The sequence below is a fragment of the Seriola dumerili genome, unplaced genomic scaffold (genome assembly GCF_002260705.1).
Source record: "Seriola dumerili isolate Sdu_G_001 unplaced genomic scaffold, Sdu_1.0 BDQW01000003.1, whole genome shotgun sequence".
Classification (NCBI taxonomy): Eukaryota; Metazoa; Chordata; class Actinopteri; order Carangiformes; family Carangidae; genus Seriola; species Seriola dumerili.
In genome coordinates this window covers 9818879-9846277 of record NW_019174258.1, presented here as the reverse complement: position 1 = coordinate 9846277, position 27399 = coordinate 9818879, and the positions used below count along the sequence as shown (strand labels likewise).

Genomic DNA, 27399 nt, shown 5'->3' with positions numbered 1-27399 from the left:
CCTTGTAGTGTCAGGGTCTTTCAGAGGACAGATGAGATATCATTGTCCCTCTGCGGTTCGCTCACCAGCAGCCTTAATGATCCCTAAGCTATGAATGAGCATTGAACCAGACAGGCTGTCAGTGATCAGGTCCACTGGAGGTTAATGGGAGGTGAGCCAGGTGCTTTTTGCCTGAAAACCTGCTTCTTATTCTGGAGTTGTAATGTTCATAATTTGTTATTATGTACCGACAAAGCTGTGCAGAGAAATGCAGCTTTTTTTTCTTTTTGTTTTAGCCCAAATTTTGAGGACACATATGGTGTGAGCCAAGTGTCCTCCTGTCTATTCCAAACTGGTCAGTTGTTGACCTGTGCATTCAGATGGTCCTTGTCATTTTCCAAAGTTTATTCACTGATTGAAAAAACAACTTTATGGAATGATGGAAGTGAGGGATGATTTTCCAACAACTTTGGAGCCTGGACATGTGAATCACAAAGCATTATCAGTAAACACAGGTTGCATGGATATATATTGCTACTGCTTACCAGCTGTCGATCATGTTGAACTCAAACCCGTGAGGTGTCATTTGGGGTGAGGTGCAGAGTTAGCTAATCCTGCTACTCTACTCTCCCCAATTTCTACAGTTAAAATAAGTTCATATATTCCATTTTAGTGTTGTGAAAAGTTGTTACTGTTAATGTTATATGATGCAGACTTTAGTTATTGGATGTTTTTACAGGTCAGAACAGACACTTCTGTTTGTGTGCATGCATTAAACTTTTACCGATTGTACCATTTCTTTCTCTCAGTATTCTCTATGCCGACATTGTTGGCTTCACCCGGTTGGCCAGTGACTGTTCACCCAAGGAGCTAGTCATCATGCTCAATGAATTGTTTGGAAAATTTGACCAAATTGCCAAGGTGAGTTGTTTGGAGTTTCTTTTTGTGGTTATTACAGATAACACTGATCTTGGCATGACCAAGGCACTTCAGTCTAAACAGTGCAAGACTGTGGATGGATCAGGAAGTGTACACTCATATCCTGTCTACCTGTTTACCCACATTTGCAGCCTTGTTGCGTACAACTGTGCTTTTTGTTTTCTCCTCTCTTCATTCTCATTCTTTATAGGAAAACGAATGCATGAGAATCAAGATCCTTGGAGATTGCTACTACTGTGTGTCAGGGCTGCCGGTCTCTCTTCCCAAACATGCCAAGAACTGCGTGAAAATGGGCCTCGATATGTGTGAAGCCATCAAGTGAGTTTGTGCCAACCATCACCGTCAGCCTGTGAATTATGTAAATAGTATGTGTTAAAGCTGATTTGTGGAACCTCTTATATAACTTATGTTATTCTGTAAGGGTGGACTGTACGGTGAGTCATTCGCAGTCATGTTTTCTAGTTTAGGGAAACACAGTTTGTCTTGTACAATAAAACCTAGAATTGCACATGATGAAAATGACTCGCCATTTTTAAGTAGGAAAGTGTGAGGTAATTCTTACTTGGCTCTTGTGGATGATGGTTTTAACCAGGTATTTAGCTGTTGACACACAGAAGCAGATAACAGGACTTCACTTAGACACATATGGAAAGGACATTGGAGCATATTGTAATGTCGTCTTCAGACTATTAATGTCCCTTGAAAGACTGTGGTTAGCATATGGAAACAATTTTCACCAACAATGAGCTTGAGGATTGCTGTGAATCTCTTTCAGGCAGGTACGTGAGGCCACAGGAGTGGATATCAACATGAGAGTGGGTGTGCATTCGGGCAACGTGCTCTGCGGTGTTATTGGCCTTCGCAAGTGGCAGTTTGATGTGTGGTCACATGATGTCACTCTGGCCAATCACATGGAGTCGGGAGGCCTTCCAGGGTAGGTGGTACAGTGTTACTTTTGTGTCATAACCCTTTATACACATATTGCCTTACACATGTTAAGGTTGCTGAGGCTGATGCAACCTTACTGTTAACAAGAAACATCAAAGCCACACATGTCATTCCTTACTACACGGTTGATGATAACATATGTTATTTCATAGACCTTTAATTTAATTGTTTGTTTACTTCTATCTTCTCTAAAGATTTTCAATTAACAAGTTTATATTTGTTGTTAGGTGATAATCATTTTGTAACTTTCCCACTTTGTTCTATGTTGTGATTAAACAAATTACATGAAGAATAGAAATAAATGTCTTACATATGCCATGCCAATTTTTATTCCATTGTTTCTCCTGCTCTTCACTCTGAAAGACGTGTCCACATCACAGAGGCGACTCTGAAGCACCTGAACAAGGCTTATGAAGTGGAAGAGGGTAATGGCAACATCAGGGACCCCTACCTAAAAGAGCTCAATGTCCAAACCTACCTGGTCATCGATCCACGGGTGAGTTCTCTAGTCCAGCTACCTTGAAAATGCACAGTGTGAGGGAAAGAGTGAGAAATATGTAGCTTTTGAAAACACCTGCTGTTATGAATAATTGCTTGTATGATGATCAAGTATGTTAACAGAAAAATAATTGTGTAAATCATTTTAATCATTACATTTTTTGAGTACATACTCATTTGTGTTTTTGATTTTATTTATTGATTTTATTTTTTGACCTGGTGCCGCTTTCTGTTTCTCAAACATCCGGTGTCTTGTTTGTGTTGTAGTCCAAATGCTATGGCATGCGTGGCTGATATTTTTACCATAATATAGTTGCTGGTCATTTTCAAAATAAATATTTTGGTATAAGCTGTGCCTCTTACTGCAAAAAATAGATTTGATAGAAATTAATGTGGGCACGGCCTACTTGAAGTTAACTGGCCAAATTCATACGTACATTGTGCAATTGCAACCAAATTTAGGTGACCCATGCACATTCCAACTCTCTCCTGAAGAGTTAGAAGAACATACTCACTCTGATTTCTGTGCCTTATAGCTTCAGCTGAATGGCTACAGTAAACACAGTATGATTCGTCTTTGTGTGTCTTAAGTCGAAGGACCCGTCACTGAACCCCCGTAGCATGCCTAAACCTCGTGTGAATGATGGCCTGAAGATGCGGGCGTCTGTGCGTATGACCCGTTACCTGGAATCCTGGGGGGCCGTCAAACCTTTTGCCCACCTCCAGAGCCGAGAGGGCTTCACCACAGACTCCAATGGAAAGTCACACTGCAAGGTTAGCAAATTGTGTATTTATTGTTAAATTGAAAGGCAACGTAAAATATAGTATAAAAATTAAAAGGACAGTCTCTCTGTGCTAATTAATTTTTGTCGGTGAATATGTTGCTGCACTATGCCTCCACACATGATGGAAAAAAGTTCCTGCTGGATGATAAAGGCACTGGTCTTAAAGTTTTAATTGATGTTCTGGTTTTGAATTTATCCAACATTTTTATTACTTGTATAAAAGATGTGTGAACCATCTTTTCCAGGACATTCCCCTTCGACCAGCCCCCGGCTCCAAGATCACTGAGAGGTAAGACACGTCTCAGCTGTTTCAGAACCTACACATTAAATTCACATGTTAAGTCCCTATTTGGTAACTGTTTTTATTTCCAAGGTGTGTTATACTGTAACAGAATGAACGTGAAACTTGGCATGTATAAAGAGACAGAATGTGCTCACACATAATCACCCTGGAACTCAGCCTGTGTAATAACCCTGTTGCTCAATAGCATCTTGATGGCCATGGCTTGAGCAGGGAAGAGTGTCTCCCATCATCTTGCTCTGCCAAGATTTTTCCATCTGTTCAAATAATCTGATCCAGTCATCTTTCCATCACATTTTATTTGATAATATTGTGTAATACAGTATATCAAAACATTTATTGGGATAATTTCATTAGCTATTCAGCTATTCAGATTATGATAATGTATAAGATGTATGTGTTCCATGGAAGAGGAGAAATGTCCATATGATGCCACTAGTTGGTAAACTTTATGGTGGTAATCAGGGTTTAAGAATAACTTGTTGAGATTTTCCTTTTGGCTTGCACTTTCTTGCACTTTTTCTATTCGTGGACGCATAATCAACATTTTAATCGTGAAGTATACGGTTGGTGATCTTATCTGGAATCATTTACAGTAAAAATCCAGGCAGGATGTTTGGTGTCTCTTACTTACTTTTAGACATAATGTGTAGGTGTATGTAATAAACCATCTCCACCAGCTACTGTATGCAAATATCAGATGGTAGAGAAGGGAAATGAGAAAATTACTATATAACCTAAAAGTCTGAGTGGTGACCGTTGATATAGATCCTTAAACTCCATATTCATGAGATTTAAGGCTTACAGCCTCTATGAACAAACCCAGGGATGGGTAAAAATTTGCACCAACAGGCTATTAATTATCATTGATCAATGCAAGACTTAATGATCAGCATTAGCCAATCACCAAGCACTTTATTGCCTGTACACTTGCTTATTCATTCAGTTATCCAATAAGCCAAGCATGTGGCAGTAGTGCAGTACATAAAATCATGTAGATACAGGTCAGGAGCTTCAGTTAACGTTCACATCAAACATCAGAATTAGGGAAAATGTGATCTCAGTAACTTGGACCCTGGCATGATTCTTAATGCCAGACTGGTTTGAGTATTTCTGAAATTGTTGATATGGGATTTTTATACACAACAGTCTCTAGAGTGGTGTGAAAAGCTTAAAACATCCAGTGAGAAGCAGTTCTGTGAACGGAAATGCCTTGTTGATGAGAGAGGTCAGAGAAGATTGACCAGACTGGTTGGAGCTGATTGAAAATCTATGGTAACTGTTTACAACTGTGGTGAGCAGAAAAGCATCACAGAATGCACAATACATTCAACCTTGAGGTGGATGAGCTACAACAGCAGAAGACCACGTCAGGTTCCTCTCCTGTCAGACAGGAACAGAAATCTGAGACTGCAGTGGGCACAGACGCACCAAAACTGGACAGTTGAAAAATTTAGCCAGGTCTGATGAATCTGGATTTCTGAACAGCAGCAGCATGAACAGCATGAATACATGAGCCCAACCTGCCTTGTGACAACAGTCCAGGCTGGTAGTGGTATTGTAATGGTGTTAAGAATATTTTCTTGGCACACTTTAGGGCCCTTAATACCAATCAATCATAGTTTGAATGCTCCAGCCTATCTGAGTATTGTTGTTGACCATGTGCATCCCTTTATGGCCACAATTAACCATCTTCTAATGGCTGCTTTCAGCATGATAATGCACCATGTCACAAAGCAAAAGTAATCTCAAACAAGTTCCGTGGACATAACAATGTTCATGAAACCTTTAGGAAGTGGTAGTGGTAGAACAGCTGATTGGCAGCATGAACGTGCAGCTGACAAATTAGCAGAAATTATGTGATACAGTTATGTCAACATGGGGCAGAATCTAAAAGGAAAGTTTCCAACTTCTTGTGGAACAAAGAACTGATGCTGTTTTGTGAGCAAAGGGAGGCCATACCCTTGTGATTATAAAACTGGGTGAAATAGTTCTTAAAATCAAAACATTATTTGACAATAAGACAGTGCAGTTGCCTTAACCTGCAGTCACAACTTGCACATAAAACAGATTGTTGTCATCGAGGGTCTGTTTAGTATAACTGTGCTGCTTTGGCAGTCATTCCTGCAGAGTGGTGGGAGTGCTGAGTTCTATGACAAGCCCACCATTAGCTTCAAATAATGCATAGACAAATTGATTACGGTTATAGCTTATAATGCTTAATTCTCTTTACCTGTCTGGCACAGGCAGTAAGCGCACAGACAAATATTTTAAGTGTAGCTACTGATTAGTGGGCAGTACTCACCTACACAAACAGTGTGGGCTGGAGTAATATGATTAGAGGAGATAAGTGTGTGCTTTTAGGCATTCCACCCTGGGAGAATGGAGGTTTGCTTTGTCTCGGAAATTGTTAATTTCATTCATGTATTCACAGTCCACTGTAGCGGAGGCAGCAGCTGGTGAACATGTGTGAAGCTGAAGTGAAATGACAGTGAAATGAGTTGCACCCACTCAAGCTCGATGACATTACAGAGCACAGTGTGTATTTTCTGTGGTTAAAAGTAACAGTTGTGAGTGTGCATCACCTGTTCACAAGCCTGTATCTAGCTGCTATTAACAGTTTTAGATAGATTTTCACATTTATTTGGTCATTGGCCCTGTGTTTTTCTCTGTGATGAATCTGTGTTTATGTCTTACTGTTGGGCCTTGGCAGCTTTGATGAGTCTCTAGAGGAACCATTCACCTTGCCCACACCTCCATTCAGCAGCTATAAGTGAGTGGGGCCTTCATGGCCCGCAAGGTCCCTCAGTGCAGTAGTTCTCAACCTTTTGGCTTGTGACCCCTTTAAACAAAAATAACTGATGCAGATTAGTACTTTATAATCAGTAGGCTACGTGCAGTTTCTCAATAGGAATTATTTAGATATTTAGATATGAATTGATTCATTTTCGTTAACACACCCACCTTTTTAACCATTCTTTGACTCCGCCACATCCCAAATAAATTCATTGTGGTGTCCTGTCCCCCAGGGTGAGAACTACTGCCTTAGTGGAGAGCCGTGCTTTCCCAACACTAACCCGAGCAGAGGTGTAATACTGTTCTTTTCTCACGATTTCTCACTGCTACCTCTTTTTAACAGGGCGACGTATGATCTCAAATAGCATCAGAAACCCTGTAACCTCTGTTAGTGGACTGACATGCTACTATTAACACTGATCACTGACTGGAGCTTGTGTGTATCTGGGTCTGTGCATCTGTGGTGAGTGTTTCCTTCCTGATAGAGTAGGGGGTTTCCAAGCAGAAGCACAGCAGAAACACTCCCACTGAATCTCACAGAGATCATCTAACACACAACGTTCTGCATCCGGCACACTCCCCTTACATTACTCTCTCACAGGCACAAACAATATTTCTCTTTTCCCACTAATGCTTAGAATGGCATTAACCAAGTTACCTCCAGGCACAGCCAAACTGGACCTGAGTAACCTGCATGACCTGATCTGGTTTTTCAACATCTGTTCCAGTCAGTCTGTGCATTTCAGTCTCTGTCCGTCTGCCTTTTCCTAATTGTCTGCGTGCTTTCCGCTGCAGGAACAAATCCCAGAAGAGTAAGTTTGACGAGGAGCTGCACAATGAGATGACCACGACCATAGATGAGCTCAGCAGCAAGTAGGTCAATTTTTACAATAAATCAAATCATATTGTTCATAAAATAATGTAACTCGAATAGCATGAAAATCATCATTCAAGGTTCAATCTGCAGTGAATTACTCAGAGCAGAAAAACCTTTGATACAATGTTCTCTAAGGGTTGAAAATTTTAACCATTTCCAAACTTTAATGATAAAGCAGGTAAAGCAGGAAATTTAGACATGGCTATGCAAATGATATCAAGTCAAACTTGACAATTTGGTAGGTCGGTCCACTACTTTGGTCCAGGCTAAAATATCTCAACAACTATGAACATCGATGCTGCCTGAGAATGACTACTAATGACATAGGTGATCCCAACTCAGGATAACTTGTAATACCTTTGGTCCCAACGTTCCCATCAGCCTCAGCTCTACTTTGTGATTATGGGTAGTTAGTAAATGATAGCATGCTATTACATGAAGCTAAGATGGTGAACATGGTAAATATTACATGTGCTAAACATCAGCATGTTAGCATTTAGGCCAAAGCACCACTGTACCAAAGTATAGCCTCACACAGCAGCATTGCTGTAGCATGACTTGTAGTCTTGTTACCATATCATTGCTTAATTACAATACAATACTTTGTTGAATACTGTACCGTACATCGATATCAAGACAAAACTGCAATAATTGATTATTTTCTTTGTAAAATGTTAACCACCTAACCAGCGTGGTATTTGACTCCTCCAGGATGTTACAAAACATGTAGCTTAGCTTATAAGCCTTCATAATGGTCTATTGGTATCTGTACAGTATAATTTATTACCTGTGTGTGTTTATTGATTCACAGCGATCTGCAAGCATCAGGCAGCTACTACTTGTTTATTGACGAACATCACAAGTGCAACAGCTATTTATGTTCTATGTGATGCAGTGCTGATTTACCCTTTAAAACAGTGACACTACAGATGTTAAACTTGTGACAGGTAAAAGGTTTCTTTTTCTCTTTCCTCCTTCCTCCCTTTCCTGATTTCTTTCTCCATCATTTCTTCCTTCCCTCCTTCCTCCCTTCCTCTCTTTCAGGCAGTGGTCTAAGTCTGAAGAGAGTGTCAGATTAGCTTTGTGGTTTCCAAAGAAAGATCTGGAAAAACAGGTTAGTTTGACATAAAGCTGCAAATAGATCACTGAAATTATTTACAGTCCAGACTGCAAGTATGTGGACAGCATTTGGGCACTCTGTGTTAAAGGGATTTATCTCACATACAAACCTACTAAAATTCAATTTAAATGATTTTTGCTGAGACTGAAGAACAAACTTATGTGCAACTGTCCAAATACTTATGGTCTTGCCTGTATATTTATTTCTACATTGTCATACATTTCCATTCAAGCAGAGGTTCAGCTTTGTTCTGTGTTTCTTCCTCTAAGTACCGAGCCCTGGATTTGCCGATGTTCAAATACTATGTTGGCTGTGCCACCCTCATCTTCCTCTGCATATTTTTGGTTCAGATGCTTGTTACAAAGGAGTGAGTATGACCACATTTCCTTGTGTTACTTAAAATCTACTCAAAGATGTTGACGGTTATTATCTTCCAGTGCAACTGGGAAGAATGGGCAGTGTGCATCTTTTTTCTTTGCCCCTGAGTTCTGCGATGTAGCTGACATTGTTTGTCACAGGTCATCTATTATTTCAAAAGCACACTATGAAGATTATAGGTGTACTGCTGGGGAAAGGCTGGTGGAGACTGATGTCTGACATGCACTGGTTTTTATCTCCCTCAGTCGACAGATGTTGGGGAAGTCATTTGGAGTTTTGGTTTGTGTGCTGCTGCTGACCCTGGCCATCTGTTTCGCAGGTCACTTACAGGTCAGTGTGTTAAGTCTTACATTCACGTTCAACATTCAGATGTTTCGGGGATTCAGTTCAGGTGTCAGCTCTTTTCAGGCAGTTTGTCCCGGTTAATATTTGGGTTTGTAAAAAGTGGAAAAAGTAAGCATCACAGTAACAGCAATCCTTTGATACCTCTTCACAGCAACCTGTCACACCATGCTGGATGCAGGTCAGGCATCAGTGTGGAAGGGTTTTCATTTGTCCAGCGGCTTGTGTTAAAGTCCCATATTGTATAACGCAGGCCTGACTCTGACATGCATTACATGTCCATGACTCAAAAGTGTTTTGCTGGAAAGTGGTATTCAATTCATTTAATTTCTTTGGAAAATAAATGGGAAATTCTTTATAGATTATTGTGTCCCTGTAGTGTGAAGGCCACACAAGATGAATGTCATAAAAAGCAGCAAGCCTTCAGGGAAAATTTAGTTTTTCTCACCCTCTGTCCATTGCCTCTTTTAAGCTTACTCCTCATTATTTTGACTGTATTAACCCACAAGTAATGCACAGATGAGGTCTAGATCAGAAGACTGTATGATACAGTCAAAAGCTCCAGAACATCATCTACTGACCTTGTGGTGAGACTGTAGAAATGAGAATGAATTTTGAATCTCAAAATAAATACTGTACATACCTTCTGAGTCATTTCCTGCCTCTTTTTTCAGGCCAGAAACACTGAAACATTCTTCAGAAAAAATGCTGTTGTATATAAACATAAAGTTATCATGTTTAACAATTTCACATCATTAATTGCACACTTGAAATTGTATTTTAACATGCATTTGCATTTTTTACATAATACAGAGTTTAGCCAAGGTTAGGTGTTTGTACAATGTCCTTGTTTTTTGCATTAATAGTGAGAGAAGAACAAAAAATAATCAACAAAATAATGATCTCTTGCAGCCAACCAGAAGAAGTTGACAAACATATTACAGTAGGCAAGTGCTCGATAAATAAAGGCAAGGGTGAAAAGGGTCTGTCTGCATATGTGTTTCACTGTGCCAGGAATTTCTAGAGAGTGAATGGAAACATGTCTTGGAAGCTGTCCCCTGTATTCACAGTGCTGCAGCTTTCTATAGCTAACCCACTGAGTTGGTGGGTGACAGCTGACATTCAGTCCTTGACGGGCAGCGTTTTCTCCTCTCAGACGGATCCCTTCACTGGAAATAACCAAGCACTGAGTCACTCACACATGATGTCTAGAGATGGATGACTGTGTATGAGTCACATGCTCTTCATACCTGTTTGACTCCATCTCTCTCCTCACTTCTCTTTATCATCTGCAGCGGCTATTTCCAGAGAAGCTGTCAAGGTGCCAGTGGCTGCCAGCTGTGTCAGAGGCGGTGGTAAAGCGGCCGTGTGTGCGCCTCCCTCTGGCGACCATCACCACTGCGGTCATCATTATTTTGGCAGTGTTCAACCTGGTAAGACTACACTCACATGTCGAGTGCTAAGAGGGGGTCATTATATACTCTATTTCTAGCTGTGCTACACTTCATAGCCGGCATGCCGAACTTCAAAGCACCCTGTCCAGTGTCTAATTGTCACTCAAATCTTTTTTTATCCCCCTGCAGTGCTTTGTCCCGACAGATGTGACACGAGACATTGCTGACCTTTGTCACGCAAATCATACCCATGAGCAGGGATTAGATGGAGGCCTTTTCTACCTGCCTGTGAGTGATGGATTAGTAACCCTGACCCAAACCATAGACAATAATAAAATGGAAATATCTAATGTATTTTTCATATCAGGCCAGATTAAATAGTATTTGCAAATAATCCTGCTATGTATTTAATAGAATACCAGAGATGACATGATGCCAGGATGGGGGGATTTGTGTGTCACTATCACTTGAGTTTCTGGGTTTTTCTAGACAACAATGTCAAAAAAGGATTGAATGCAAGGACCAAAACATCAGACATTTCATTGCAATGTTTAGTATGTTCAGTGTGTGTGCTGTTAGATTAATGTAGGAGATGACTGGGTGGCTCAAAATAAAACCTGTTAACACAGAATTGCAAAGCAGTTGTTGGGCACAGTTTTGCACTTTAATCTGTATGTCAGTTAACAGCATGCTACCACTCTGGGTACTTTTCCTGTCTATGCAATAATCAAACCCATTGAGCCCGTTTGAGGTGAACTTGAGTTCCTCCTCACTGTGCTGAGGTGTCCCTAGGATATTGTCTGATACTGTGAAAGTTGCTTCTGGTATTTGTCCCAGGTCTAATTCTGTCTCTCCCCTCTTTCTCTCACTCAGTACTCTGTGTACTGTTGTATCCTCTCCCTCATTGCATGTGGAGTCTTCCTGCGGGTGAGCTTTGAGCTCAAAGTGCTCTTCCTCACCCTGGCCTCCACAGCATACTACATCATCATCCTCAGCACCAAGAGGGAACTGTTTGTGGTCTACGGATATTTCCTCTATGCTCAGACCAATAACAGCTGGAACTGCAGCAGGTTGGATTCAATGTAAAAAGAAAATCCTGTTGTAGACTGTCTGGCAGTTTTCTGCTGCTTCTCTTGAAGTCTTAGTCTGTGGTTCTTTTGACCAAGAACATAAGCTCTCAGCATATGCATGCATGCGTATTTCAAACAAAGAAATTATTGAAACACATTGCATTATATTACAACTGTATAATTTAACTGAATCAGAGCAGTTAAATATATATAATAATTAACTGGTGAAATAATAAACAACCAGAACAATGAGGGTGCTAGTGGTTAAAAGTTTCCTTAGAAAGACATGAGTTATTAATTCCCATTTACTGTGAATGATCATGTGTGAAATATGTAACTCAAAGTGAAGTCCAGGCGTAAATGTTCCTGTTTGTTCTACAGCAGAGAAGATGAATCCATCCTGAGATGGATAGGGCTGGTGAAACACCCCCAGGTGATGAGTTGCATATACATCACCTTGTTCCTGGTTACTATGGTCATCATTGCACAACAGGTAATGACACTCTTTGCATCTTCCTCCTTATTTCATTTCTTCAGATTAGAAACATAAAAGGTGTGTAAATGGAACCCACAAATTCACATTCATATAAGAGCCCATCATGACTTTATCTACACCTGCAAGAAATCCAGGAAAATTCAAATTAAAACAGTTTTAAGTTCTGGTTTTCTTTGTTGTCTGCTCTAAACTCACTGTGTTTCTGTCTTACTAGAATGAGTCCTGCTTCCGCCAAGACTTCCTACTAAAGTACAAGAACCACACAGAGCAGGACGAGATCGAGACCAGGGAGAACCTGAACCGCCTTCTGCTAGAGAACGTGCTGCCGGCCCACGTGGCAGCGCTGTTTGTTGGGGAGAATAAAAAGAACGAGGTGAGATGCCACCCACTCTATTTCTTTAATGGCGAATTAACAATACTACAGCCATGACTTGCTTATGCAAAGTTCAGTATGGATCAGTACAGCTTTACATTTTTAACATAGAAAAATGAAGATGTTTCCTGTGATGTTTGGGTGTTTCCAAAATATTGTGTAACTTCTAAGATGAGGAAAAAGTTTCACTAATCTCTGAGAGGACATTTGGCCAGTAGAGCAACAACAGTTTTAAAAAAGATAAGACAGAAAAAAGAAAGAAAATAAGTAGTAGGCACAAGCAGAAGGAATGTTTTGCCCCTCAGTGGAACATGATACTGCACTTATTTATTGTGCCGACTGTTTACTCATGAGGTTATCAGATTATCACTGACAATGACTTGATTGTAAAGGTTAAAATGACACTGGCACACCATACTGGGCATATTTGCAAACAGTGTTTGTCAGAAGCGGCTCTGTGCTTTGATGGCTTCCAGTGTCGTGGTGACTATGTTGAAGCAAATGTCGTTTTACTTGGGTGACACTGGTTGACAGGAATTATCTTGTGTGGGGATTTATGAAAGGTAGTGCTGCATCTTGAGTTTGGTGCAGCATTTGTCTTGAGTTTCCTTTACTATTATGAGCTTAAGAATTCAGCCCGAAACTGTGAGTTGCTGTAGTTACAGGAAGTCTGTCTGAAAATATCACTTATACCTAAAACCTTAAAGCGGAACACTGTCATTCTCCTCCTTGGTAAAACTATTAACTGTTCATTTTATATTTGGGGTTTTTCCCAACAGGACCTCTACTACAAGTCGTATGACTGTGTGTGTGTGATGTTTGCCTCGGTGCCGGATTTCAAAGAGTTTTACACTGAGTGTGATATCAACAAGGAGGGCCTGGAATGCTTGAGGCTGCTCAACGAGATCATCGCCGACTTTGACGAGGTCAGGAAGACAAAGAAGGAAATGCTCTCTGTCAACCTCATCCTTCTCTGTGATACATGACAGCTATGTCTGTTATCAGTAGCTCTGTTTATGTAATTGGTTACCATTGTGCTGAAACAGTATTATTATCTAGCTAAATCCCTGCAGTGTAAATGCCAGCAGGAGCAAGTACTGTAAATGATGAAGTTTCTACATATACACATTGACTTATTTTGTTGTCCTCTAACCCAACAGCTGCTGTCCAAGCCAAAGTTCAGTGGTGTGGAGAAGATCAAGACAATTGGCAGCACTTACATGGCTGCTGCTGGGCTTAGTGGGACGCCTGGTCAGGAGAACAATCAGGTGGAGTAGCTACTGCTTCAGACCTGGGTCAGACCAGGGTCAGATCGGCTCTGTTAAGTGTTTCTCAGCAATCATCAATACAAAAAAAAAAAAAAAACATAACGCAGTCATAATGAGGCAGTGGAATGACATAGCTCTGATTGTGTTCTTCCAGGACATAGAGAGGCAACAGGCCCAGATAGGGAACATGGTGGAGTTTGCCATCGCTCTGATCGGCAAGTTGGACGGCATCAACAGACATTCCTTCAATAGCTTCAGGCTCCGTGTGGGTGAGTGAGCTCTGCTGCCTTTCATTGACTGAACACTGCGATGTATCCCGCTCTGATTGGCCCAACTCAACAATCCAACAGGTTTCTCTGCATGATTGACATTAATGTAACAGTCTTATCAAAGTGAACCCATCTTTATAAGCTGTCACCTTTGACAGAAATCTGTTGTATCAGCTGTGGTTGTTTGTATGCTAAGGAGAAATTACTGTGGTTAACCAGTACATCAAACAATGCATATATATATATATATATATATATAATAAATGTTAAAGTCAAACCAAGAGATAGAGACAGAACCCGTTTGAGAGTGTGTGTGTTGTGTCTGCAGTCCTGACACAGTTATTCCCAGACAGTTGAATCTGAGCAGACAAAAACTTGGATAAAAGTTTTGGTTAAAACATTTACATTTCTTTGGAGATAAAAACTTACATAAGGCATAAACACTGAAACTCAAGCTGAGTGGAATAAACCGTCTTTAACAGATTACTGTCCTTATCAGCAGCTGTGTCTGAACATGTTGTAACTGAAACAAAACACACTACCTTCTGCTCTTGAAATATGTGTTTATTAAAAAAGCAATTAGTGTTTGGCACAGACCTTTTGTACTGAGCAGCCACAACTTTGGTGGCGGGCTCCATCAAATAAAGGGACACACTTTTTATGGTGTTATCATATACTTACGTAATGTGTTCAGTGACATGATTATCTGTGAAACAGATTTCTTCTCACACTTTTATCACTCAAACTTCTTGATAGATGCAGTGAATTGTTACATTTCTTTGCCTGGGTTTTCACAGAGGAATTTGATGTTTGCAGTTTTAAAAATCCCTGATAAAATATTGTCAAACCTTTTTCAACTATTTCAATTTGTCCTTTTGCTGGCTCATGTCCTTGACAAAAAAGATTGCTTTGTAGTAATGAATAATGTTTTTCATTCTGGCTGACATTTTACCTTTTTATGGATCATCTCCACCTCTACTGGGCGAGGTCTGTAGATGGATGAATCTCATTTGTGACCTTGACATGTTGTGTCACTTTCTCTGTAAATTCTCCACATGGACATTACACCATAAATACAGAGTTAAATTTTGGGTGGTGCACTCTTGTTTGTTCTTCCACAGGCATTAATCATGGCCCAGTGATAGCTGGAGTGATCGGGGCGAGGAAGCCTCAGTATGACATCTGGGGCAACACGGTCAATGTAGCCAGCAGGATGGAGAGCACCGGGGAGCTCGGAAAGATCCAGGTACATTCAGCACAGTCCAACAAAGGCAGACAGCAGTGTTTCATATGGTGTTCTTAAAGGTCAAACAGCAATAGGTCACTTCTCACATAGTTGCAGCTTCTTAGCTTTCTATTACAAATCTCAACACAATCATGGCTGGATTTACAAAGATCCAATTTCTGACTTTGGCCCAGATTTGATTTTTTTTAATCGATCCATCTCAACAGCAACAAAAAAAACTCCCCATCCTCAGCCAGTCATAAGAACCTCTCATGAGATGAACATTTTATTTACCTTTTCCCTGAAACTGCACTTTGTGCACTGGTGTGTCCCCTTTACTTGTGAATTCAAAGCAATTCATGCTTTAACTTGAGAAACTACTTGAATTACTTTGCCTCTGCTATTGGCTGTCATCTAATACTACCATAGCTGCAGTGTAATGCTGTCATAATGAAGTTGGAAATTGATACATGCATTCATTAAGAAAATTCAGGTGTTATTTGGGACCATATAATTTCATTTGAGTTTTATGATGAAGTCTGTAACTATTAAGAAAAAAGTTATAAATTAGCTGTTTAAATTGGACTTTTCTTAGCTGTATTTGCGCATAATTTTTTTGTGACTACTTCCAGGTAACAGAGGAAACGTCCGCCGTGCTACAGAAGCTGGGATACTCGTGCGAGTGTCGAGGATTTATCAATGTCAAGGGGAAAGGGGAGCTAAAAACCTTCTTTGTGTGTACCGACATGAGCAAGCAGCAAGGTATGGGGCTGAGCTGAGGCTGGGCCTCCACAGTCAACAGAACTGGAGATAGGCTCATGCTCGAGTCAGAGTTTACAAGCTCCTGCACACAAGTGTTGAGACAGATGTGACTGTAATACAGCTATGTTCCAGTGACGTTGCTGAATGAAAATACTGAGGAGTATTATGGACTGCCGCCACGCTGTGTGGTGGATGTGACATTGAACTCTCTGCTTGGGACCCTTTTTGTCAGATCAGGATGTGGCGGTCATGATGGAGAGATGGTCAGTACGAACAATCACCATCTTTTTCTATTCACAAACACATTCACATCCAATGATCAGTCACTTTTGTACCTTTTTTTCTGTCTTTAACTTAGATGTTGTTTGTGAAAGAAAAGATGTATATTGTACTAATGCCAAATACAGTTATGTATTTTTGAAGACCTGTTTGGTCCTATGAAAACAAAACAATGGATTCTGTTTGGATCATAATGTGAAACCTATCTAGTTTTCCTGTTTTAGAAGGGATGGACACTCTGCTCTGTTACTGTGTAATGAGCAAGATATATGTGAGGCGGTTGGACAGAGCTGTTTCAATGTCAGGAACAGGCTGTACAGTAGATATAGAAAAGCTATTTTCTTTCTTCTTTCTGCAAGACATATTCAGACAACAAAAAGTAAGTTTCACTTTCTGGCCAAGCTACAAATCCTAAAATTAATGTATCCTCAGCACCTTTGATTGCGACATAAGTTTAGGTTTAACAACTCTTTACGTGAAGCTCTTTTAGGTTCCAGCTGTGCAGTTTGGCCCAAGTAATATATACGACAAGATATTTGCTGTGTTTCAAGAGGAGGAAGACAAATCTGTGTGCTGTATGTATGCCATCTGTTAAATGTTTATTCTGCTCAGATAAGAAAACAGTTTTCAGTGTCTTTAGCTGCCTGTCTGCAAATATGCTGCAATGCGGGAAACCTATGACACTCTCCTCGGTGTCCTCAGTCTGTGTGATCCAACTATCTGCCTGCTGTGAATGTTTTTTCTGGCTCCAGCTCAGATGTGATCATCTGACCCGATCTGGATCGCTCTCTGTGCCTCTGAAAACTTAATTTGTCTCGTGGCCTTACCTTTTGAGACCACCAACTTGTCTGTAATTGTGGTTACATAATAATAATGTATTGGCCTTTGTGTGAACAAATGTGATATTGAATTTTGTACAGCTACAGAATGTAATAAATGTTTTCCTAAGTCTGTGGTTTGTTGTGTAGTGCTTCACAAGAGCCAAGGTTTCTATATATAAAAAAAAATGGTTTATTGATTGAAATGCATACAAATGTCACACAAAAGTTTGTACAAAACTTAAATTACTAAACTGAATGAGGGTGGTTGAAATGTCATTTTACAGCGACAACCGGAACTGCATCTTGACAAGTGGACAAGGCCTCCATTGGTTCAGCCATCTCCTGCACTGAAAACATTGACAAATATATTAGGTGCTATGTCGTAGCTGAAATGCACAGTATTTGTAAGGTTAAATTAGGCAGTCAGGGATGTTAAAATATTTAAATTAAAAACTGCATATCCCACAGGTTACATGTTTGCAGAAGAGAAGCTTGTTTGTACCAGGTTGTATCAGGTGTTTTACCTGTAGTGAGGTCTATGAAGGGCTCAGGGGGTTCTGGAGGTACAGCGATGCCCATGGCCTTCCTAATGCCGTAGATGCTGCTGACATCACACGGCGCCACTTGGCCAGTCAGCTCGGCCAGGTTCCCAGTCACCTTCTCAGCTGTGAAGGCAAGAAAAGGAACATTATGAAGACAGCAGGAAATGAGATAAAGCTTTGTGTAATTTTTATTTTGAGAAGAGGTTATCCAAGATAATCTCATTTTAGCTGTTTTTTTTTTTTTTGCTATTGATTCAACCGATAGCCAGAATATTCTTCCACCGGAAGTTCTGTCATGTTAAAAGAATAGTCCAACATTTGCTGAATGTGCTTATTAGTTTTAGACAAGAAGGTTGATATCTGTATGCTAAATATGTAGCTAGAACTAGCAACCTGTTAGCTTAGCATAAAGAGTGAAAAGGGGGGAAAAGCTACCCTGGCTCTGTCCAAAATCCACCTAGCAGCATCTCTAAAGCTCACAAGTTAGCATGTTGTATCTTTGTTTATTCTGTACAAAAATGAAGTGTAGTTTGAGCAGCATTAGCCAGCTTAGCCAAAGTAAACTCTAAGCACAGGTCAAAACAGTAGTACAAATATTCAACACCCAGAAATTGAAAACACAAAACTGCCATTTCAACCATGACATCACTGGGAACGAGGTCAATGTCACTGTCTAAAAGACAAACCACATCTGTGCAGGATGGCCATTAAAAACGTGAAAGTGTTGTTAGAGGTCTGCAGCTGAAGGTGAGGAAGGTGCCTGCACTGAGAGGCTCTTACCCAGCTCCAGCTCCTTGGCAGTCGGGGCCAGCAAGCAGATCATGTTCGGAGGCTGCTTGGCACTCAGACGCTCCTTCTGTGCTTCCTGCAAGTTGCGCAGCAGCTTTGTAGTCTCATCCAGTTTCCGCTGGAAGTGCAGGGCCTCTGTGACAGATAGGGGAGGTGGGTGACAGACGGACAACACACCGACACATACACAGTTAACACCTCCTCTGCGTTCCTCCAGTTACCTTGTGCTAACTTCTGCTGTTCTTGGTTACACACATCCACGACAATAAAGCCATTCTTTCTGAGCCCTGGTGATGGACCCCTCAGTCTTACAGTTACATTTATACCTGAGAATGCTGAGCCATCCAGCTGCTTCAGATGGGGGTTGTTTTTGTTTGTTTGTTTTGAATTAGCTAAGTGGCAGCAGAAATTTCTTTGTTCCCATAATCCTTTCATGCACAGAGAAAGCAGTCAGGGCTGACCAGATGTGGGAAGATCATATCTGTGATCTTCCATGACAGTGGGCTGTTATGTGACAGGTTTATACTTTAGTTTACATAAAACTGCAATGTGAAATTACTTTGATGTGCAATGTAAATGAAGGTGAAATTTTTTTTTAAATTACATTAAGTGAATCAAAAGAAAATAAAGCTGGTACAATTTTGATAATTCGAAAAGCAACACTCTGTTTCCAGCTTCTTTAAAGTGAGGATTTGCTGTTTTTCTCTGTTTTACATCTGAAAATGTGGTCGGACAAAAGAAAAGCAATCTGAGGCTGTCACCAGAATTTTTCATTATTTTCTGACATTTTATAGACTACACAGTTTCAAGTCCGTCTTAACCACATATGGACCACATGCCCATATGGTTTTGAAAGCTCTACAGTGTTAAAGTTGTAACTGTTCCTCCTGTCCACACGAGCTTTGAAGTGATCTCTTACTGATGCCACTCCAATGTTAGAGCTCAGTCAGTGTAAAAGACGCTCAGCAAGAAAACACTATTTGTGGGGACAAAAGGGAGAATTCTGTGCTACAGAGAAAAAGACACTCACTCATTTTGACAAAGTCACATTGCTGAAGCTTCGTATTAGTTTCAGCTGAACTTTTGACATTTTGAAACAGAATATGTGAAATTTTTTTTCAGGGTTCATATGGACAGGGGGATCACACAATGTGGCGGCATGTGTGTGTTATATTACATTAGACTTAAAAAATTGTGAACCTATCTTAAAATGAAAAAAACTAATAAATACATTAACTGCATGTAATTATTAACTGCATCCCTAAATTTAAAAAAACTATGTGTCAGAAGTTTTACCTCCAGAGAGCTCCTCAGCCATCTGCAGGCCTGCAGCTGAGCACAGGGAGTTGAGCCTGCTGCACTTAGATGCTTCAGGTTCAGCTACCTACAAGAGATGGAGGGGAAACAACATGTTTAGTCAGAGTAGAAAAATGCATTTCTCATTGGACAGCTGACGCTTCAAGGGAACATCCAGGACCTTTGAAGCCTCTTTAGACACGCTGCGACTTTGCGCCAATAAAATTAAATCTGATGAAAAGCTGCAACACCCGAGCAGGGGATGAGAATAAACTGGAGAGCGGCCAAGAACAGCAAACAGCCAGGACAGAGGGTTGCTGTGTGCCTGACGGAGGGGCCTGTGCTCTGGTTTCCTCCGCTGCTCTGAGGAGCGATTCAGCCGCGCCTGCCAGCGGGCACTGAAAGAAAACATGGGCCTCTCCAAATTCTCCACCAGCGGGCCTTTAGCGAACAGCACCGCTGTGTTTGGAGGGGAAATGTTCTTTCCATGCGTGGATGGATCAAAGCTAAACGCAGGCCCCTGCTATGTTGACACAGCTGGTTGATGCAGCAGCCATCTGCAAGCGCCATCTATACTGACAAAATGAAATTAAGCATCCACACATGAGGTGTTATGCAAGAACGTGCTTTACAGTGAAACAACGCACAGTGGGAACTGCTCCTCCAAACATCACATCAAACACTGATGAGGCCGAATGGCTCCAGTTCTATGTTTTATAGCACACGCTGAAATTTCTCATTATAAACTCGATATCCATTTCCATTCGTAATGTGCAGTGGGGGAGGGCTGCTTATCACTGGGGACACAACAGGTGTTCAATCTGAAATCCAGCTCCAGATCGACTCCAGTGTCTTACCTCATTGTCCCCCTTGTCCTCTTGTGTATTTGCTGGCTCATCCACATGCTGGAGAGGCAGAAAAGACAGAAAAAGCATAACTGATTCAGTAAACTGAGATTTGATCCAGAGCTGTTAAAGTCAGTAGTAAATGGATCAGTTCAGATATCACAGTAACTGCTTACTGCCTCTGTCTCCTTCAGGGTTTTTGAATGCTCTCCGTTCGTCATTGCATCCAGGAGATTGTCTGCCAGCTTGTACACGTACTCGTCTGATTTGGCCAGAAAGTCTGACAAGCTGCTAAACACACACACACACACACACACACACACACACACACACACACACACACACACACACACACACACACACACACACACACACACACGCAGCAGCAACAAGGTTAAAATCAGAATCACTTTGTTGGCCAAGCATAATGAGAAGTTGCTATTGACTCTGCTGACACTTATTGCAACTGAACCTCCTACACACTCTAAGAAAGAAAAATATGCTTCTGACAATAATTACATATTTTCATACATGAAAACAAAGTGACAGTGTGATTTTCTATGAAGAGAAATAAAAGACTGAGCAGACGACACAAGAGACAATGACCAAGCAGTAACAGTTCCTGTCACAGTGATTCAACACACACAATGAAAAACAAACTCATACACAGCAGCATGTCTTATCTTATGAGGCACGTTAGTTGACAACCTCACACAAAAAAAGCGGAATAGTCTTCTGTTCTTCTGTCACATGTCCCCTGCTACTTTTACACTAGCAAGCTCAAAAAAGTGCTACCAGATTTAGCCAGTTAGGATCTGTTAGCTCGAGCAACGACAATGTCAATGGTAATTCTGAAAGCTACCTAGCTAGTTTACCAGCTAGCTAGACAGCATGTGCAGCTTTGTTACGCTACATAAATAAAGGATGTTACGTTCTGTGTCTGTGTTTATTTACAGCAGTTTCATAACTGATTCAGGATTAATTTGACCTTATAGCTCAAGCTAACAGGTGCTAACTGGCTACATCTGGTAGCGGTTTTTGAGGGCATTTTGAAATAAAAAATGTCTTACCAAAAAAATAAAAAATATATATAAGAAGTCCTATAAAACACCTATAATGAAATAAAGGACAAAATTAAATTTTACACCAATGATTTGATTTTTAACATTTTCTTAAACGATTCATTTCATGCAATTCATTCATGTGATTATTTCCTAGTTATTCACTTTTTTATTTAATGTGGATCACTTTGCATCTCCATAGACATAAAGTGCAAGCCAATGGTACAGTGAGTGCCCTGCAGCACAGAAAACCATGAGATAACTGACAGAAAGAAGCTTTTTTTAAAGTTTAAGAACTGAAGTCAGGTTGAGGCCCAGTCTACAGCTGACAGCTGCTCCAGACTCAGTAAACTCAGTGAAAACATCTGCGAGGTAATCAGCCAGGAATGCCTCAAGTGACGTTTTGTGTAAATGCCACTGAGCTCGAGTGTGTTTTTGGTCATACTGTACATACCTGTCTGAACCCTGCAGACTGGACTCCTCTCCATAGAAAGAATAGATAAGGTCAGAGTCCTCCTTGCTGATGTTAGCGAAGCTTGAGTCGTAGGTGGGTGCGTAGGAGGTGAAGGGTCCATAGTTCATGTAGGACACTGTGGAAAGTGTTTTACAAACAGGACGGCTCATCATTAGTGATGTACACTAAAATCTGATGTTAGTTCTCTTAACACATGAAGTCATCACAATGGAGTACCTGGAGTAATCCTGTTCCTCTTGTCCTCCCTGAAGCCCTGCAAGGTGTTCACACCACTCTGCAGCCGGTTGGACATCATGCCCAGTTTCACAGGACAGTAACCAACATCTGGAACAGGAAACATTATATTTTAACGGATTTCATGAGTTTTTTTTTTTTTTTTTATTATCAATGGCTGCAAGCAAAAATTATTTTCATTATCGATGAGTTTGCCAATTATATTCTTCATCAATTGTTGGTCCTTAAAATGCCTGAAAATAGTGAAACATGTCCATAACAGTTTCCCAGAGTCCAAAGTAACATCTACAATTAGTTTTTGTTCAAGCAACACTCCAAAATCACAATCATAGAAAGGTAAGAAAACCACCAAATATCCTCATTTCCAAAGCTGGAACCAGTGATTAAGTTAAATTAAGGTTTATTAGATCTTTATTAAGGTTCAGATTGACTTACCTCCTGCTGCTAGTTCTGCTGGGTTAAGGATCGCCAAAGTGGTGGAGCCATCAGTCTTCCGTCTCGCAAACTCCAACTATACAACAAATAAATTTTGAGTAAGGCTCAATGGCAGGAAAGACCAATAAAAATGTATGAGAACCTCACATTTAGAGGCAAACACGTCAAAAATAATGAAACCCCTACAGGACTAAAAGAACTCCACTCAACTGATGGCCTTACAATTAGCTTCTTTTCTTTTCATGCCATCATTTTGAAAGGGTCATATTTTTATTGGCGAATATGTCCATTTGACCAAAAGAAATCTTCAGTTTAACCCTGCTTTCTCACATCACACTGCAGCACTCTGTTAGACAGCTTTCCTCCAGACTCCTGGATGACCTTGCGGATTTCCTCCAGCTCTTTCTCTGCCTTTGCTGCTTCATCCTTGGAGTCCTTGTCCTGTCTGCAAACGAAACACAAATTGAAAGACTGAAAGACACTTTGACCGTGAATGAAAAGGTTTTTCTTCCTTTGTGTCGAGCCTAAATAGCATGAACATAGCAGCAAAATACTGCAGGGAGGAAATATGTATGAACTTCTCTGCTTATTAAACGCCTCCGTTCACCTTTCATTTCTCTAATAATCTTTAATCTCTCTAAGCTTTTTTTCGACATCAGTAAGCACCATCAAGATTTTATACGCGGCATCTTCTTTAACACTAGAATTACCACCTCGCTGCTGTATGCCTCTGCCAGACAAGTTGCACGAAATATGGTCACAATCTACAGTTACAGTGCTGAATAATGTCCAGGGGTGTTTTTGCAGAACATTATGATGTCACAGAGAAGTTGACCTTTGATCATTTGGATTTAAAATGTCAACACTTCATAATTTCATCCTTTTAGACATTTGTGTTAAATTGTGTCATAATTAGCATATGAAATCGTGAGTTATGGCGAAAACCGTGTTTTGTGAGGTCACAGTGACCTTGACCTTTGACAATCAAATTCTAATCAGTTCATCCTTGAGTCCAAGTGACTGTACCAAATTTGAAAAAATTCATTCAAGGTGTTACTGAGATGTTGCATTCACAAGAATGGGATGGACGTACGTACAGACAGACAGATGGACAGACAACCTGAGAACATAATGTCTCCATTGGCGCAGAGGCATAAAGATGTAAAGGTAGCAAGTAGCTTAAGGAAAATCAGCACAGTGAAGGTTTTCCTCAGTCTGTTGCTCTGACATTGAGTCATATCTAACACATGATTTTAATCGTCAGGTTCTGTTACATCACTGGGCAACAATACACTGATTTCAAAGATGCACAGCCATGAGAGAAAACAAGACCCAGCATGCTGTGAGGCATTCCTTGCATTCTCAGCCACTGGCTTCACGGTGGAAAACTTATTTACTTTAGTGTCAGAAAAAAAAAAAAAGAGAAAAAAAAACACACTCACAGAAACTGAAACTCACGTTGTCACTGGGAAATGACCGAGTTGGAAATGGCTTCAATCAACGTGCAGCATTATTATTTCTGGCAGTTTAGTTATCCCAACTTTTCCTGTGTTGACATGTAACCAACAATGTCAGCTTTTATTTTGGTTTTAAAAACCTGGCATTGTGGCAGGTAAGCTGGTAAATGTGGTTAGGTGGAGAAAATATTTCAAAAATATTCTTCTCTTCTGTTCGAGATCAGAAACTAATTTTGGCCATTTCTCAAATGACATGTCTTTAAGAGATCTCTGAGATCTCACATACATCTTTAACAGACTTTAGAATAATGTAAAATATGGAGAGTCAAGGGGTTTATGTAGTGAATACATAAACAAGATTATTATTTAAATTCCTCACACTGTAATCTGGGCCCTCCTAGAATCAGAGCAGAGGTAATATATGAGATTTTAGGTCAGCAGGTTAAAGGACCTGGGTGTGCCCGGTGTGTGGGAGCTCTCGCTGGTGTCTGTGGTCATGGGACCCTCTCTGTTCTGGTCAAGGCTGGTGCCCCCTTGTTCTTCAGACTTCCCTGGTTGTTTGGCAGATGGGTCGAGGCCAGACATGAACTCTATGCTCTGCTTCAGGCTGTCCAGCCTCTCCTACAGAAAAGATTAAAAAGTTTTTTGATTAGTATCAGGAAAGAAAAGTAAATAATTAGAAAAACAAAACCCATTGGTAGTACTGACGGTATTGTATGTAATCATCTGCTGCCCCCATCTGTTGTTCAGTGCAAAAGCAAGGCCATTTAGTTTTGCTCCAGAGCTTCGTATGAAGTTTAAAGCAAATAACACTGCTACACTTCGAGAGTAGAGATTAAATAATGACATCTGGTGGCAAATAAGCCAGTTGACATGAAGACTCTATCACTTTACACTGATCGCATACACACAAATAAAAAAAAAGAATAAAAATATAAATAATGGCACAATAAACTTTTCATATTAAAAAATGCTATTTAAAAAAAACTAGTCACCCAGAATGATTTAGTGAATACTGATTTGAATGTCCTACTGGGAACAAATGGAAAATGTCAGATTCTATGTTTACATCACAATAAACAGGACAAATCGATGCAGCTGGTGTAATTCCTTAAAGAAGTTACTTGCTCTGAACCTTGAGTTTCATACCTGGCTCAGGATCTTCATTCCAGAGTGTAACAGTTTCCGAGCGGCTTTATGGTAGATTGTCTCATGTTTGTTGTAAACCATGGCGTTTTCACACATGATCCTGAAATCCACCTGCATTAACAACATGTTCCACATCAAACATTTGACAAAAAACAGCATTTGTATGTGAAAATGTTTTCAAGAAATGTAAAACTCTAGTTTAAATGACAAACTTTATGCCTTGGCTCACGCTATAGCTAAGGTGGCACATTTTTAATGACATTATAATTTACTTTTATTCTCTGTGAAAGAGACTCTTATTGTTATTATTGTGACAGAAATCCAACATGATCTTAGCAGTTATTTAAATTTATCCTGTTGTTTGAGTATGTCTATAGTAAACCTTGTGTGCAGTGCAGAGAGATACCTTGAGTTCATCCAATGAATGGTAGCACTCTTTCTTTACTTTGTCCTTCATTGTACTGAAATCCATAGGACGCTTGATAATTGAAGAGTAGCCCGGAGCAATGAGGTCTGTCACTGGAAACGAGAAGAACGCACTGGGGTCTTTCCTACAGAGAAAACAAACAGCATTTATTATATAAAATTTATTACACAAAAAACAGAGAAAGAAAGACAGATATAGAGAGTGGTGTCCCCAACAACGTCCTCGTATCAATAAATGATCAATAATGTACCTTTGGAGCTGCCTGATGAGCTGGTTCAAAGCTTCCTGCAGAGGAGTCTGTTCTTTCTCTGCAAGTAAGAAAAGTTAGAGAAGTTAAAGGGGTTAAAAGAAAGTACAAAATGGTACAAAACCCCAAAGAAGCTGAGATTTGAGACTACCTTCCAGTTTATCCAGCTCTGAACGGATAGGAGTTCTGCTCTGCTCTCTGTCATCGTCTCCATCTGCATCTTGTCCTTTCTTCTTTTTTGTCATCTAACATTACAAAAACATTCTTTAAATTTAACCTAGCATGAGGAAAATCCATGCCAGCTACTTACAACATCCTTGACTATCCCAATCTTGGGGACAGAATCTACAGTAGGGTTACCTTTTTCTTTCCTCTGTCATCCTCCGGTGATCCAAAGCTCCTCTCTTTATCCTTCTTCTTTTTCTTTTTCTTGTCTTTGGGTTTGTCGTATTCCGCCGGCTGCTCGTCGTAAAATGTGTCCAGACTCGAGCTTCCCGCCGTCACTTCGTTTCCAGACACTTTTAGCACCAGCTTCAGCGGTCTCTCTCCGTACTCTGCGGGCACAAAATCAACAGGAGGCGTCAATGAGCTAACAGTGGCTAACTACATGATAACTGACAAGTGCTACAAAAAATAGCCGCTAACAGCTAGTCAGTTTACCTAGCAGGCGTGTAAGAGAAGCTACAGCTAACCCTGTATTATATTTTTAAATCGCCGACTTTGTTTTTCGACCGACTTGTATGAAAACAGACAGAAACATGCAGAACACAGACAGTTAAATCAGTCCCATATTTTGTTTAACAGTAAGCAGGCTAACTTATCAGATGGCTAATACTATGCTAACAGGGCTAGCAAGCGCGAAACAGAGTATTCGAGCCTTTGTGTTAAACAAATCAATAGTAATAGTAAAAAATAATAAGTGCTTGAGCATTCTGCAAATGAAATACCTTCATATCCGTGTTTTTCGGACTTGTGTTTTTTGTGCTTCTTGCCCATTGTTTGTATTTTGATCTGGCACCGACCGGTTGCTCTCTGATCTCTGTGGTGGCGGAAGTACTACAGTGGAAACTGTGCCGAACAATGCAGGCATACAGCGCCACCTGCCGGAGAGGCGGTGGTAACGTAGGGTGATGCGGCCCCCCTTCTCGCCGGTAGGGGGCAAAATAAGTTCAGGATTAAACTTCGACCAGTATTTCTGAAGAGCTCCTCTATGCGAGCACAAGGAGCATCAGGGAGCTGTAGCAGTTACCGAGACCATCTTTCAATCAGAGCACGCAGGTGTAATCATTTATCCAACGCTTTTGATCATGACAAAGAGCTCCATCAGCTCACCTGGGCCAGCTTTGCTCCTAGTCCTGCAATCTGTGCCAATATTACAGAATACATGTCCCCAAATGTAAGAATAAGGCAAAACAAACAAACAAACAAACAAACAAACAAACAAAAAAATATATGTTTGGGGAGCAACCCCAGCACCAACACATGCAGGGCAAGTTCTGTAGCTAATAAGTATTGTACTTTA

At 40.5% G+C, this 27399-nt stretch overlaps 2 protein-coding genes across 5 annotated transcripts in view; one reads left to right on the top strand and one right to left on the bottom strand.

Moving 5' to 3' along the window:
• The window catches only part of adcy7 (adenylate cyclase 7), a 55998-nt gene extending 38956 nt beyond the window's left edge, over nt 1-17042 (top strand). Inside the window, exons 7-27 of one of the 3 annotated variants that reach the window (XM_022740054.1) lie at nt 789-900; nt 1109-1236; nt 1694-1852; nt 2230-2362; nt 2956-3138; nt 3395-3438; nt 6164-6223; nt 7042-7119; nt 8168-8237; nt 8513-8610; nt 8867-8951; nt 10259-10396; nt 10547-10645; nt 11231-11427; nt 11809-11920; nt 12138-12296; nt 13076-13222; nt 13457-13564; nt 13719-13833; nt 14955-15079; nt 15691-17042. In XM_022740054.1, the coding sequence (XP_022595775.1) occupies nt 789-900; nt 1109-1236; nt 1694-1852; nt 2230-2362; nt 2956-3138; nt 3395-3438; nt 6164-6223; nt 7042-7119; nt 8168-8237; nt 8513-8610; nt 8867-8951; nt 10259-10396; nt 10547-10645; nt 11231-11427; nt 11809-11920; nt 12138-12296; nt 13076-13222; nt 13457-13564; nt 13719-13833; nt 14955-15079; nt 15691-15837 (2497 nt within the window). In that variant the 3' untranslated portion in view covers nt 15838-17042. Of the gene's footprint in view, nt 1-788; nt 901-1108; nt 1237-1693; nt 1853-2229; nt 2363-2955; nt 3139-3394; nt 3439-6163; nt 6224-7041; nt 7120-8167; nt 8238-8512; nt 8611-8866; nt 8952-10258; nt 10397-10546; nt 10646-11230; nt 11440-11808; nt 11921-12137; nt 12297-13075; nt 13223-13456; nt 13565-13718; nt 13834-14954; nt 15080-15690 lie in introns of all 3 variants that reach the window. The other 2 variants (XM_022740047.1, XM_022740063.1) reach the window with 2 other exon arrangements.
• A 58-nt stretch (nt 17043-17100) lies between these two features.
• On the bottom strand, nt 17101-26919 carry brd7 (bromodomain containing 7). 2 transcript variants are annotated; one of them, XM_022740025.1, is made up of 17 exons: nt 26825-26919; nt 26238-26431; nt 26029-26122; nt 25881-25938; nt 25610-25754; nt 25204-25314; nt 24506-24675; nt 22928-23042; nt 22598-22673; nt 22145-22252; nt 21908-22043; nt 20569-20683; nt 20405-20452; nt 19548-19635; nt 18243-18386; nt 17445-17585; nt 17101-17267 (listed from the first exon to the last, which is right to left on the bottom strand). In XM_022740025.1, exons 1-17 carry the CDS (start codon nt 26871-26873, stop codon nt 17194-17196), a joined length of 1866 nt encoding a protein of 621 aa, XP_022595746.1. In that variant the 5' UTR covers nt 26874-26919; the 3' UTR covers nt 17101-17193. The 2 variants fall into 2 exon arrangements, with proteins under 2 accessions (XP_022595746.1, XP_022595755.1); XM_022740034.1 differs by having other exon boundaries at nt 20569-20680.
• Nucleotides 26920-27399: the final 480 nt, after the last annotated feature.